This window comes from Quercus lobata, chromosome 5, assembly GCF_001633185.2.
Source record: "Quercus lobata isolate SW786 chromosome 5, ValleyOak3.0 Primary Assembly, whole genome shotgun sequence".
Taxonomy (NCBI): Eukaryota; Viridiplantae; Streptophyta; class Magnoliopsida; order Fagales; family Fagaceae; genus Quercus; species Quercus lobata.
The window spans coordinates 1,446,054-1,461,492 of NC_044908.1; the positions used below are offsets into that span (position 1 = coordinate 1,446,054).

The 15,439-nt window shown below is 35.4% G+C and overlaps 1 protein-coding gene across 1 annotated transcript; it reads right to left on the minus strand.

Annotated features, from left to right (window-relative positions):
- Positions 1–5,601: 5,601 nt before the first annotated feature.
- Positions 5,602–14,590, minus strand: LOC115989033. Its single transcript, XM_031112681.1, has 5 exons — positions 14,473–14,590; positions 7,115–7,240; positions 6,801–6,955; positions 5,933–6,034; positions 5,602–5,746 (listed from the first exon to the last, which is right to left on the minus strand). Exons 1-5 carry the CDS (start codon positions 14,588–14,590, stop codon positions 5,630–5,632), a joined length of 618 nt encoding a protein of 205 aa, XP_030968541.1. The 3' UTR covers positions 5,602–5,629.
- Positions 14,591–15,439: the final 849 nt, after the last annotated feature.

Below are 15,439 nucleotides of genomic sequence, written 5' to 3' on the forward strand. Positions count from 1 at the left end.
GTGGAGCAACGGGAGGAAGAATAGGGGTCTGGGACTTGGAAGGAACCTTCGATGACTGCCCTTTGCCTCGAGAAGCCATCAGCTCTCGCAAACTCTTTCGTTTGTTAGAGGCCATGTTGTCCACCTCCTCGTCTGAAGAGTCGTCCGAGCAGGCAATAACAAGAGGAACGCCGACCACGGAATTTCTATCCTGTTCTCCCTCAGGGTCTGAAAGCTCAATCAGTGGAGCTTTTGGAATATCCTCTTCGAAGTAAAATTCGTCTATCTCCTCCTCAAGGGAAAGATGAGATGATTCAGTCTCTTCTTCAACCCGCGTTGCAACTTCAAGATTATCTTGTAGAGGTGATTATGCAGCTGGCTGAGGATTCTAAATGCCAGGCAAAACAACCAGCCTAAGATCTTCTCGGGCTAAAAATCGGGGCTTCGATACGTCGGTCCTGGCCAACCTCGAACTACTAGCTATTATGGCTTGGCCGATGTCTTGGAAAACGCGGGACAAGGGTTGGTAACCCAAAATCAGATGAGCCGCGCGTAGTTGTCCGTCCTCGTTGACATATATCTCTGACCTTAAAAGATAATTCAAGGCCTGAATGTTTAGGTGGCTCAGCCGAGGAGCAACGTGTGCTTTATCTGCAAAACAGCCGAGAAGAAAATTGTAGTTAGGTTACAAAAATTTTGAATTTTCAAGCAAAAGAAAATGAAGCTAAAGGGTTAAACCCCCTTCCCAGGGGATTAGTCCTAGAGGCACCGCACCTGGATCTCCTGCCCGAGTTGGACAATGAAGACCATCGCTTCACTCTCCCGAAGCAATAAGGAAGTCATCCTTCATACCTTTATTGGATTTAGAAAGACAGGAAATTAGCCTAACGATCTCGAACCGAGATTTAAGATAGTACCCCGCTTTGTCAAGATGGTGGTACTCGTACATGTGAACCACTTCGTGCCATGTAAGGCCTAAATCAATTCGCTTGTTCAGGACATCTATGCTGCCCAAGACCCTAAACTGGTTCGGGGCGCACTGATGCGGTGTCAACCTATGATTAAGCAAATAGTCTCGAGTAATCCTACGCATGGGGAGCATCATTCCTCCTTCTATAAAAGCGATCATGGGAATGACGACTTGACCCACATCCCTATCGGTTAGCACTCATTCTAGAGGATAGTACTCCAAAACTACCCCCTGCGGGATAAGGTACTTTGCCCTAAAGGACTCCATAGCAGCCGGAGTATCTACTAGACGCTTGAATCTACCCATTTAGGCGAACTGGTGGGCTGAGGAGGAAGGCCGAGGTGAAAATTGGGGTTATGAAGAAGAAAGAAAACTTACGAGTATCCCTACAACAATCTCCGAAGCTCTCAGAGAATTTCTCAGGAAGAAGAGTTTCTCATTGAAGTAGTCACGAAAATTTGAAGGCTTGGATGTTGATGAAGAACTAGGCGCTGGGAATCCTCTGGCGTTCGTAAGTGCTAATAGAAAGTAAAAGCTGAAAGAGTTTATTCAGGGCATTATATATATATATATATATATATATATATATAAGAGAAATGTCACTCCCGCTCAAAATTCTAGGGAGAATGTCAACCGTTGGATCTGTGTTTTGCCACTGGATAGGGAAGACATAAAGCCGCTTGGAGTAATAAGCCGTGCCTCGTAATTTGCAAACGTGTCAGAAGCAACTGCCCTTACACATGCAAACCATAAGCTAATTGATCTTACCCCTAATGAAGTCAAAATCTTGCCTTTTCTCTTCAGAAGGAGATAAAACCAGAGTTTTGAGGGGCTATGGCCCAAAACAACGAGTTGGGCCTTCGGCCCGTCCGAGGACGCCAGCCCGTCCGAGGAGGCAACATGGCTTAAGCGATCTATGTTAAATCTTATTTTGAGGAATAAATAAAATGGTCCGAGGAGGAATTCCTCCTCGGACACTGAAAATCCGGGGCGGAAGTGCATCCAAGCCACTAAGGCCCATCCCCTAGATAAGTGAAAAGGAAGAAAACACAAAATATCTAAGCAAAAGCTGCCACCACCACATTGAATACACTACAACTACTTTCCTGGCTGCATTAATGTGGAGAAAACCCTTGAACAATGTTACCTTGGCTACCGCAACTCACAAAGAACTGAAAGAAATGTCTGATGGGACAGATGCTCAAATGGAGGCTTGGATGATTGACAGGTGTAAAGCCCAGATGATAAGAAAAGGCCTATATAATGTGTAGAAGCCCCGATAAGAAGGGGACGGAAGAAAGAAGGGAGAATACTGTAGCATGCAAAGGAACCCTACTGCACTGACTTGTATACACAAAATTAAGTTTTTTACTATCAATTTGAGTGATCTTTCAGTGTAATGATTTTTGTTCTTGTTCACGTGTTCCTTTAACCCATGCAAGACCCCGTTTAACTTATTTAAACCTAGTTCTTTAACCCATACTTTACAAAAATTCATTGTGTTGGGCTATTTGAACCAAGACTTACAAAATAGGGGTTTGGGCACCAAATTGTGGCCCTACAGTACTTATTGAAGATGTATTCTCCTGTCAATTTATATGTAGGGAGAGAGAGAGAGCAGTACTTAAGTACAGTATTTAGGTGTTGTTCCTTAGATTCCCTTTTTAAGATTCTACCATGTAGATTTTTTTTTTTTTTCATAGAATGGAAGTATATTTTTTAGTTAAATATCCACATGCATGAATCTTGAGAGAGGAATCTAAGGAATAGCATCTAATGTATTGTACCTAAATTTTGTCCATATATATATATATATATATGTATGTATTTATATGTATGTATGCACATGTTTTAAATTATACAAGAAATATAAAAATTTTAAAAAAAAATTACATACCAAACACCAAAAAATATTCTCAAGCTCGTTTTTAAGGTCATTACTAAATACCAGAAAATGAGATAGTTTTCTAGAAAATGCTTTTCAGAAAATGAATTTTCTGAAAATGAATCATTTTTCAAAAAACATTAATATTGAAACAAACAGAGTGTAATTCAACGTTAAATAAATCCTAATTCAAATAGGAAAAGGAAAACAATAAAAATAAATAAATAACTCTTTGTTCTTTGTAACATGATTTGCATCAATAATTAATAAAGAAGCTTCTTTTTTTCTTTTTCTTTTTTTCTTTTTTGGAGAAAAAGAAGCTTCTAATTTGGTTTGGCATTCTAATGAGCAATTTCTCTGTAGGCTTAAATTTATCAATTGAATTCACGTAAAAGAAAAAAAAAATAAGAATTAGATTTACATCAGTTTCTTAAAACATTCATTTGAAGAATTAAAAAAAACCAACAACTAATACGCAATGTCAATACAATTTCATGCTCTCGTAAAAATAAAAAAATAAAAAAATAATGACAATACCATATTGTCCATGCCATTTGGCAGGGCCAGTTAGGAGCTTTTCTGGACGACATCGTTTTTAGTCATTCTCATCGTTGCATTCATTGTATCTCTGCAACTGAACCTAAACTCCCAAATCACTGTTGAGTCACAGAGATGAGCAAAAGCAATAAACACTCAATAAGAGAGCAGATTACTTTTTCTTCTTGTGTTAAAAATACTTAGTATTCTCAAAAATAAAAAATAAAAAATAAGCGAGCAGATTGAATGGAGAGAAGAGAGAGTGCAGAATGAAGTGAGATCTTGTCCTTGCCCTTGCAAGAGTTCCCTCTACTCTCATTGGATAAACAAAACGAAAATGCATTCTGACATTATTAGCAATCTACCAAACTCTCTCCCCTGCCATTTTCTCTCCTTTCTCCCATCCCAACATGCCATCGTCACAAGCATTTTTGTCAAGCAGGTGAAGGCTTCTCTGAACTCTTGTCCCAATTCTTGACTTGGACGAGTTCAAACTTGTTAGGAATGAAAAAAACTTTTAGCTTTGTGGATATAGTGTCCAAGATCTGGACTCTTTGCAATGCCAATGCCATTTCCATTGCCAATCCCATTCACCTACATAAGTTGCAGATATGCTGGATTTCCCATTGTGACCCATTATATGTTGACATATGGGTCTGAGCCACCATTCTGTGTGGCATGCAAGAGCTCTCTATCTCTCCATATTTATTAACAATCAACCTATTGAAGAATAATCCTAACACAGGTACTTGCTACAAATTTAAGATTCTGTTCCAAATATCATATACCTCAATTCACAGAATGACGGAAAACACAGCTCATTACCAAGCAATTGTTGTCCACTAAAACACTAACAAGTAACACACACATAAAATCATGCTTTCTAACTTCTTTCATAAGACCCAATTGTAAACTTTGTGACAAGGTGAAATGATACACTATACCTAATTCATAAAATATTCAACGTATCTGTTTGTTGTTACAAAATCCGACACCCGTGTTTTTAACTGAGCATCTCCACTCTCCAGCAGCAAATACGCACCGAAACATCCAAATAAACAAGGCAAGTTATTCCAGAAGAACAAGGCTCTGCTCTATTCCCAGCTATGTTCTTATCATAGTTATCAATAATGTTCCTGACACTTGAAAGTTCTATTATCATCAACCTTCCCCCTAAAAGCTACGAATGAGAAGAAAACTCTAAAAATAAACAAGACAATCTCAACCAATCATGTACAGAAATTTACAATGAATCACACATCAGAGAAAGTAAAGAATATAATAAAAAAGAGTACAGCATTCTCAACCATACAGGAATCGATCATGCATTTAACATATACATTGCAAATGCACACATGCTAAATAAAAATGCAAGCACAAGTATATTCCCTGCCAATTTATACATTGTCGACAATCCACCAGTCAATAACAGAGGATGTCAATAGTCTCTTTGTATAAAGCAATAGAGCTTATCCATCACTAAGAAACTTAAAACAGATTCAATCACTTACCTAGAATTCGCTAATCTCAACTCTATAGTCCACAAACTTCACTCCCAATCCCCCCACAACCAGAAAGTTTTACAAAGCTATCTGGACAGAATTTTCCTCCAAAATTTTGGGGGGGAAAACCTCCAATCCACTATTTGAAAATTCAAATGATTTTCCATTTGTACTTTTAATTACATGACTTATTTAAGAGTCATAAGACTTGTTTAGATAACTTCATAGGCCAATGAAATATCCCATAATGAGTTTAATGAGTAGTCAACGATGCCTTTCTGTGCCTTCTCTGGCGAAAGGATGTCAAAGTTTACAACTCAATAAGTATTGCCACTTAGTAAAAGATTCCATGAGATGGCAACCAAATTATAGGTCCCATTCAACTATTCTTATAGAAAAACATAAATAGGAATACATATAAACAGACTGATAAATAAAAGTCAGTTAACCCGCTACCCGTTTTTATTTTCATCACCAGACACCAGTTTTATTTTCATCATCAAACAGGAGAATTCAGAAATCCAAATCAGGTGTTCTCTCAGACTTCAGAAATCCAAATTAAAGTTCTTATTTCAATTTAAATTCAACCTACAAACACCTGATTGATCATTTGCTTTGAACAAGACAGCAAAAATAAACACTAAAAAAAATAGCCAATAATTAATATGTAGTCTAAAATTTACATGGTTGCAATACTGTAATCCTGTTTATCTAAAAAAAAGACATTATCATGATCGGTGATGGAACTCGAAGAAATCAAACCCTGATTGCTAATAATAAACTCAATGGCAACTTAGTAACATATATACAGAGACAACAACTTCTTATCTTGAAACTTATATTAACCTTGGAATGCCCTAGTACAGTAGTCACCTATTGGGCAATTTAAAACAAAAAAAATGAAGCCTGTCAGACTGGAAAGGGAAACCAAGCAAAACTTGCAAAAAATAAAGCTTAAAGATCTTTCCAAACATTAAAATCAGTAGATGAGTTGCTATAATTTACAATACTGTCTTGGCACCCTATAAAGTATGAACTTCGTATTTGATCCACGTTTACTAAAGCATGGGCAGTTCCGCTTGGGCTAGCTGCAACAGCAACCTCGTCTGCATCAATTATCACTTCAGCATAACCTTCACCAACTACTTGGCTGTTCTCCAACTGCAAATAGTTCACAAATGAAAATTAAATAATTAAATTTTTTTTTTTAAAAAGTCAAAGGAATATGAAAACATCATATCAGACTCATCAAATTATGTTATGGTTTCTGAAATATTTACATTCAGATAACGTATAACACCCTCATTGTGATACATAAAAACCTAAGCAGTCTTTCGCCAATCACTAGTGAAATATCACAGAATGGATCCCATATTCTAGTACAGTGATTTAAATAACTTATCTGTCACTCTGTTACTTTTAATATAAAATGTTTCCTAGAGAAGTAGGCATAATACAATAGCAATTCCAATTGGTAATAGCATAATGATACACGTACATAACAGGTAAAAGAGAAACAATTTTAAAAAAGGGTAGATACAACTTCCACTGGAGTCAACTAGTATGTTTTGTCTCACCACTAGAACTTTTTGATTTTTGGTAATTACATAACTCAGAACTCATTAGACAAGTTTCCATCCACAAGAAACAGAAGTTAGGTTAGCATCTTAATATGCCAAACAGTAACATTTGATTAAAAAATAGAACGAGAAATACTTAACTTCTCACTCTTCCATTATGTGCCATTCATGGCTCCCGCAAACCTTTTCTGCCAATTTGATTTTCTTTTTTTTTTCCCCATTAATGCACTAAGTATTGAATTAAATTTCTTGACATGATAAATAACACATCCAAACAATTAGTATGGCCTACATCCACAGAATCAAGCTGCTATGATATTTTCAATTCTTTAAAAGCAACAGCTTACCCTATATTTTGTTTTAGCACCCCAAATGACAAGTGTCTCATTACGAGTATGATGTCTGTGATTTCCCCTTAAAGCACCAGGTCGAATTTCCCCAAGATGAAGTGAAGCACAAGTCACAGCTCCACCTGTAAACAAACATACTCCTCCGTCAAACTCTACAACATCAAATTAAATAACAACAAAGAAACAAGAGAAGAACCATGATGATCATCCTATGTTCTTTTTTCCCTGCACCAATAGTTAGTCACAGACTTAGCATCGTCCTCATTGTCATGGTGATTCTAAAGGAAACCCAGATGGGAATCTGACCAAACCAGCCTTAGCATCGTCCTCATTGTCATGGTGATTCAAAGTCCGCTGGGCACGAGCTAAAGTTGGAGGTGAAAAGCGGGAATTGTTGTGCTGAAGTTTGAGAGAAAGCCATGTGAGGAAGAGGAAGGCTGAGAGAAGAAAAGGGAAAGCATGAGGCTTCTAGTTCTTGAGGAAGTGAATGATGCGATGCGAGATGAGGTTGAGTTTGCATGTGTTGGTGTTGATGTTTGGTTCGCAAATATCGAGCTCTGATTATTGTTTGTGTTTGTTAATGAGTTTCTTCTAGGGTTCGTCATCATCACCTCCCCACTCTCTCCTCTCCTCTCTTCTTCACATTCTCATTTACTACAGTATCGTTGTCTCTCTCTCTCTCTCTCTCTATTTGGGTATTTTTTACTCCCCTTTGCGCCTACTATTTATTTTGAGACTACTCTTTGTGCTTTTTCTTTTTTTTTTTTTTTTTTTTGAGTTTGATAAAAATATTAAATCAAGCCAAGAAATCCAATTTAGATTTGGTTTGATTTGTTGCCATATTGAGTTATCTTTACGAAGTGAGGGTTTTTTTAATTATTTTTTTTTAATAATTTGATAATTGAGAATGGTTGAGATGAATGAGCTACAAGCCTTTTAATAGTTAAGCGATTATCTTGATAATTCTTAAACTTAAGGGTCCGATTGATTAGAGGGATAGAAAAGTAGAAGGATAAAAGAGATTTTTTCTCTCATATGTATTTGGTTGATACTGAAAGGATGGGAAAATGAAAAAAATCTAAGATGAAGTTGGTATAAATTTACAATTATGTCCTTATTAAATAAAACAAAAATGTAATATATTTTTTTAATTAAAAAATTATGTATGGTAACTTCAATTTTTTTGTTATTATTATTATTATAAAAACCACATGTCAAAAGGATCCAAAATAGATGAAAGTAGAGAATGTAAGAAACGGATAAAATTCGGATGTATGAGATGTGAGCTTTAGTACCTTATTCTTGACACTTATTGACTGAAAATATTGTGAGGCTTTTTGGATTTTGGTAAGTGTTTTCCTTGAATATGTATTTGAAATTTTGAATAGTGTTCTCTAGGTTAGGATCTAAGATGTTCAAGTCTCTTTTCCTTCTCTCTCTGGATTTTTGTGAATATGACAGTTTTGTTTGAATTGAAATTGGCTTGAGAATGTTCTTACGAAGAGGAAGAGTGTTCTTGGGCAAAAGCTTCACCATTTTAACAAATATGTTTTTAGATCTTGATTTTTATGTTTTTGTTATTTATTTATTTATTTTTTTGTTTTTAATGGTGAAAGTACAGAGGTGGGTTATGGTAGTTTAATGGAGCTAACCCCATGTAGGTAAAGTGCCAATTTTTAAATCACAGGTAAACAACTTAAATTTTAGCCAAACCACAAAAAGGTAAGTTGTAATTTGTCCTAAATTAATCAATCACTCAAGTTTATTAATTGGTCCAATTGCATGCAATATACAATTAAATCACCAATCTAAACTTAAGTGCAACAAAAAATAAATCTTGACACATATGATGTGGTCATGATAGGGAAAACCTTTGCAGGGAAAACCCCAACGGATGATATATAGTCATCACTCCCTGAAGAATCCACTAATAAAGATTAAAGTTACAAGTACAAAGAATCTTGTCTGATCCTGACGTACTTCTCTACAATTGAACCTACTGATCTATCCAAGCTTAGATCCAACATAATTGGACTACTCTTCTCAACAGACTTCTTCAATATGCAATAAACTCCATTCTGTGATTGACTCCTTATAGCAATCCTTGATTAACGTAGTTGATTGGTACAAAGTTTTTCACAGCAACACACTTCAATGGTGAATTGGAAATAGCTCAATATAAAACCTTAGGCACACAAAGTCGTAGCAACCTCTCTTAATTAGTTTGTTTTTTCTTCTATATCTACAATGACAATTGTAGAATATAGTTTTCATACCTCTGGGAACCCTAGTGCACGGATCTCAAAACAAATCATGTCATCATGAGCTAAAAAAAAAATATATATATATATATATATATTCAATTTTCTCGAAACTTGATTGATCGAAGGTGTCAAACTTTAGTAAATCTCGATAGGTTGACTAGGTATCGAGGTGCAGTCGAGATACTTGACTAAAAAGTTTCTTAAGCAATTTTTTTGTGTATTCAAAATGGATCTTTAACTTACTTGTGGACGTTAAAAAATAAGACTCAAAGTACATCATTAAGTGCATTTTGACTTAAATTTGCCAACACTTAAAAATATGACCCTAACAAATTCCACTCCTACAAGTATACTTGACCTTAGAGAAAAATAGCATATTAACATAAAAACTAACTAATGAAACCTTGTGACCCTAACCAAAAGATATTACCTAAACAAGAAGCAACTTAACTTAAAATCTCGTACTTTTAAAAGCCAAACTTCTTAAGCAACATTTATTTTAACAAAAATATCCTAATCATTCATTGGTTTATAAAGACACAAGGGTTTTAAGTCTTAAATATAGTTTTGAATTTAACTTAAAAATAAGAAAATTTTTGAAGTGCTAGAAAAATGATGGCCATGAAGTTTTTGAGAAACCTTAAGGCGGTGCTGCTGAGCCTAGTTATCTTTTTTTTCTCTTTGGAGTGCAAGCTAATGATTTGGCCTCTTCCTCTTTCCATACCTCTTTACTTCAAATCCCTCTTCCTCATATTTTCAAACTTGATAATGTGCAACACCAATTTTCAACTTGCTTTGAAAGCAAGATCAGACAATGTAAAAGAATCTCACCAACACAACACTAAGGGTGTGCATGGGTCGGGTTGAGTTGGGTTAAGGGGATTTTTTTACCCAACCCACCATGGTGGGTTAAAACAAAATTTAACCCAACTCAACCCATCACATAAGTCCAACCCAACCCACATGGGTCGGGTTGAACCCATGGGTTGGACAATTTTTTTTATTACTATTATTATAAAATTGAGCATAAAAATATAAATATAAATATATTAAAAAAACCCAAAGACTAATATCAATGTAACTCCTTAAAGGCAAACAACACTAATGACTAAACAACAATAGAAATTTACTAGGGTTTGTGAACTAATTGGCTTTTATATTGGGTAGGAAAAGCTGGTTATTTGAAAAACATTTATTAATTATATAATATATTTTAAATATATATTAAATATATGGGTGGGTCGGGTTGGGTTTGGCAGGTTTGGAATTTTATGACTTGAACCCAACCCAACCCGCTATCAAAAAAAATTTGTAACCCAACCCAACCCACCAAGCCCTAAAAATCAACCCAACCCGATGGGCTACGTTGGGTCGGGTCGGTTTTGGCAGGTTGGTGGATTAGCTGCACACCCCTAAAGGCAATAAAGTTTTTGTATCAAAAACTTTGAATTCAATGTATGAAAAGGGTAGAAAGAATAATCGCACTAGAAGAAAGCACTAGTGGCTTTAAATGCAAGCCGACCACCCTGATTTGTAAAAAATTGCATATATACACTTGCCAAAAAAAAAAAATTATATGTTAAACTAATCTATTGTAACCACCCTAACAAAAATGTTGAACACCCTAACTTAAGAATTACAAAAAGTTGGGTTCAACAAAAATAAGAATAATACTACATTCACAATATTTTCATAATAATTTTACAATAAATCCAATGTGGTAAGTTGTTACTAATTCTAATTTGAACTCAATACTGATATTATTTTTTTACTCACTAATAACAACTTTTTGCATAAGATTTATTGTAAAAATATTGTGCACGTAGCATTACTCCAAAATTAATTCTGCCTCCCAAACATAATCCTTAATCCATTTCATAAAATTAAAAAAAAAAATTTAAATAATAGCAATAAATATTAGTCCAAATAACAACAAACATAAACCAAACAAAAATAAGATAAGACCAAACAACAACAAGTGATCTAATTATTCAACCAAAAACCTACTATAAAACAAAAAAATAAAAATCACTAAACATTCAAATTTGTAACTCGTTCAACCTATTCAATAAAAACAATCTCTAATTTCATTTTTCTCTAAAAAATGGTACCAAGAAAAATATTGTGGTTGTCAGTTATCCTTAGTGGTGATGACAATTATATTCTTTTTGGCTTTGAATTCACAACAATTTGAAGTCACGGCAATATTACTCTCCTTAGTGACTCAACTTACAATTGTAACAAATATTCAAGTTATCGCTTTATTAGATTTTGTATAATTTAAATTTCTTAGTGACCACTCTAAAAATAATTTCTAAAACCGTCACTGGAAGAAAGTATGAGAATTTGAATATAATAGATCCCTTTTATTACAAAGAATGTTATATTGAACAATACAAAAGGCACCACCGCGCACCCTTGGTGTGGTGGTCACTCCACAAGTATAAATGCTTGTGGGGTGTGGGGGATAAGGGCTGGAGTTCAAGTCTCCAGGAGGGAATTTCACACATATATACATTTAGACTAATCTAAAGTAGAAATTTTATCTTGTAAAAAAAAAAAAAAAAAAAAAAAAAAAAAAAAAAAGAAGTACAAAAGGCATATCAAAGGGCACTAAGATGTTACTCTTATAAATCATCCAAGAGAGAGCTCCAATCTTTGATTTGGTAAGTATTCTCTCTCTCTCTCTCTCTTCTCTCTCTCTCTCTCTCTCTCTCTCTCTCTCTCTCTCTCTCTCTCTCCAAGGATACACAAAAGTGTGAAAAATTATTTAAACACAACCAATACCTTTTTTGGATCTAAGTTCCTCATATTAAACTCTTTCATGGGTCTAAGATTACACCATTATCCTAATGGATTGGGGTGTGAGAATGAATTTCACACTTGCTTTTGAAGACTAAGAAATTATGTTAATTCCTATACACAAAAGTCTAACCTACTTTATTTAAGTTGAACTTAGTTCTAGAGAAATAAGTAAGTAGATATAGGGATAGAGCTAGAACTTTGAGTTAGGGTGGCGGCTATTCTATTGGCTATGTGCGGCGATTTCAACCACTAATTCTACTCTACTACTTAGTTGATGAGATTTTTTCTTTCTTTCTTTTTTGTGTGGATAAGAACAAAATTATTTTTGCTTATAATTTTTTAAAGGGCAGGGTTGTTTATTTTGGATAAAATTGGTTAATTGATCTTTTTTTTTTTTTTTTTTTAGTCTTACTATTGGTAATTTTATTGTTGAATTTTTTTTTTTTTTGGCTTGTATATTTTTGTTTTAGGTTTTAGATCTATAAATTTTTTTATGGTTACTAAAATGAGAAAAATGCTAGAGTTACAAACTTTTTTATAAATTATTGATTTGATAAATGATTACTGGAAAATAAAAAATTGATGTGAGTGATGGACCCATATGCGAACCAATAAGAATTTGCTATCAAAACAATTTGTAAAAATGTTGTATTAACATTTGTGAGTATAGCATTACCCTTAAAATAATCAATGATATTGTTTAAGGGAAAAAAAATGTAATTTTATAGAACAAAATTGCTAAAATTAGTATACACACACACATATATAATAATATTTTTTTAAAAAAAATTTTGGGGTTGCCCCCCAGTCCAATGATAGCTCCGTCCCTGAGTAGATAGCATGATTCTAGTGTACTTACACTCATTCACTTTTATTCATCCTAGTATTCCTAAAGCATTTTGCTCTTCTAACATAAAAGGTGGCTGGAGGAGGAATAGCCTCTCATCGTATTACAAGTACAATAGGGGCATTAGCATATTAGATAGATTATTCCATTAGTGGTTGATATCTCTGGTCTTAAAAATTGGTATTTGTGTTGCAAAACAGCAGGATTGAATTTAATTGGAAAACCTAGGCAACTCCTGAGGAATTACAACTAAGTTTTGTCCTAGAAATATTTTAGTTCTTTAGTTTCGTGACCTCCAATCTAATAGTTGTAATATCATTAACCTCAGTTGGTGTCTTCCACGTGGGTGTGACCATAAGGGCACCCTACCTGCTAGGTCTAGGCTTGTAGGAGTAGGGGATCTTGATGAATCATAACTGTGCACCTAGTTTTATCAAGGACGCTAGTGAGCATGAGCCAAGAGCATAAAGTTTTTTCCCGAACGCTTCCCAATACGAAATTCTAACCTAGGACCTCCACCTCCCAAACCCTTAAGATGAGCTCATGACCACTAGAGCAACCACCTTTGGTGGTTGATCATTGTGATTTATTATAAAGTCAAGACACCAATTGATATTTAGGTTAGGTGGGATCCGAACTTAGGTCTCTTATTCAATAACCAAAAAAAAAAAAAAAAATTATTAATTGCAAGAGCAATATTGAGTACCGACACCAAAAAGAAAAAAATAAAATAAAATGTTGAGCACAAAATGAAATTTTCCAAAAATTAAAGATCAAAAACCTTTATTTAAATCTCATCTTACCCATAATGTTGTTTATCAAATGAAGTTGTGGCACACAAAGAGGACAAGCCAATGGAAATGCAATCACTAAGAACCAATAACCCTTTAGTTTAACCTTGGTCTCACTTTGATTTCATGCTAACATCCACAAAACTTTTTTTTTTTAGAGAGTTTCAACCTATGGCGTCCACTCCTGATAATAGCTCTTTATTATCAGACCAAGACACCAATCAGTTTTTGGTGTAAGCGGTGATTGAACCCCAAATCTCTTATACAACCATCAGAGACTTTACCAGTTTAGTTAACTGAAACCCACTAACATCCACAAAACTTATGTATTATAAACTGAGCTTTCTAATTAAAAAGGCAGTTTAATTCTGCTTGGGATATAAACATGCTTACTAATCTCTTTGACAACACCATAACATTTTGTAGATCCCTTTCTCCAATTAAGCTACTCCAGACAAGCTCATATGGACTCCAAACTCACAAGGTAATTTCACAGTGAAGTCATCATATCTTTTAGGCCAATCCCCAATTTTACATGACTTGGGTTCTATATCAAAACATGAGTGAGAATATTTATGGAAGCTGAAGATACACGAAAGGCTAAACCTGATGCTTTGAAAAATTGCTTGGGACATTCTCCCAACCAAAGACACTCAACAAAAGGAGGCCTCAAGCAAACATGTCCTGTGTCCTATGTAGTCAAGCAATGGAATCGGTCAACCACTTCTTTGTCTCATGCCCATATACAACCATATCATTTGGTCTCTCTCTCCATGGCCTATCCTTAGTTCCTCACTAACTCACTAGGTACAATGACTCCAAGTGACCTAGTAAAATATGTAACATTTTCACAATGATTTTTGAAGATTCTTATTGATGAAGGTCACAAATTCTTTTGCAAAGAGTAAACATTGGCTTTAATATCATCCCTCTGATGCATAATAAGAACAAGAAAAAAAGACGAGCATTCCCTGTAGCAATAACATGAGAGCAATAACATGAGAGCTTGTCTCTCCCTTTCCCAAGAGCTTGTCTCTCCACACCCCAACCTGTGATATTCCCTGTAGCATCCTTAGCCATTCATTCCCTCAACTAAATATCTTAATCAACATACCCCACTCATTCTTCACCCCCTGATGGAAGTCTCGGAACTAGTAAATCGCACTAAGTGATGCTCTTTTCAAGATATCCGGCTAGAGCTCCCTCCAAACCAACAACCCTTGAACCCCTCTGCAAATACCATCATCGGAAAACTCTTATCTCCGAAATCTCTCAGTCTACCTATCATCAAAGAGGTAGTGACCAAAGCCTGGCGTCCACTCTATCCGCTTGAAGTTATCAAGCTAGACTCCAACATCTTTCTGTTCAAATTCCAACACGAAACCGACGCCCAAAAAACCTTCCTCAAGAGGCCTTGGTCCATTCGTGGAAGGCATCTTATTCTAAAGAAATGGAACCCATGCCTCACTTGGAAAGAAGTGGATCTCTCCAAATCCACTCTATGGATTCAGGTACATGGGCTACCCACACTCTGGCTCTCGGAAGCCAACCTTAAAAGCATTGGCGCTATGGTTGGTGATTTCCTTGAGTTAGATTTATCTGGAGAAGGAGGATATGAATGGAGAAGATTTACCAGAATCAAAATTGACATTGACGTCAAACAGCCATTGCTTCCAGGAGTTTTCCTCCCTCAGCCTAATCTCGACAATCTTTGGGTAAGCCTCAAATATGAGAAACTCTCCACAATCTGCTATAACTGCGGACTCATTGGGCATGATGAAAAAGATTGCAACAAAGAAATATACAAACTGCAAAACCTTTTTGGTGTCCAGTTTGTGGCTGCTGGTTCTTGGCTCAGGCCGGAAAACGGCCACATTCCGGCAGGAGTATACGACAAACTGGACCTGCAGAAAAGTCATGCCACCTGGA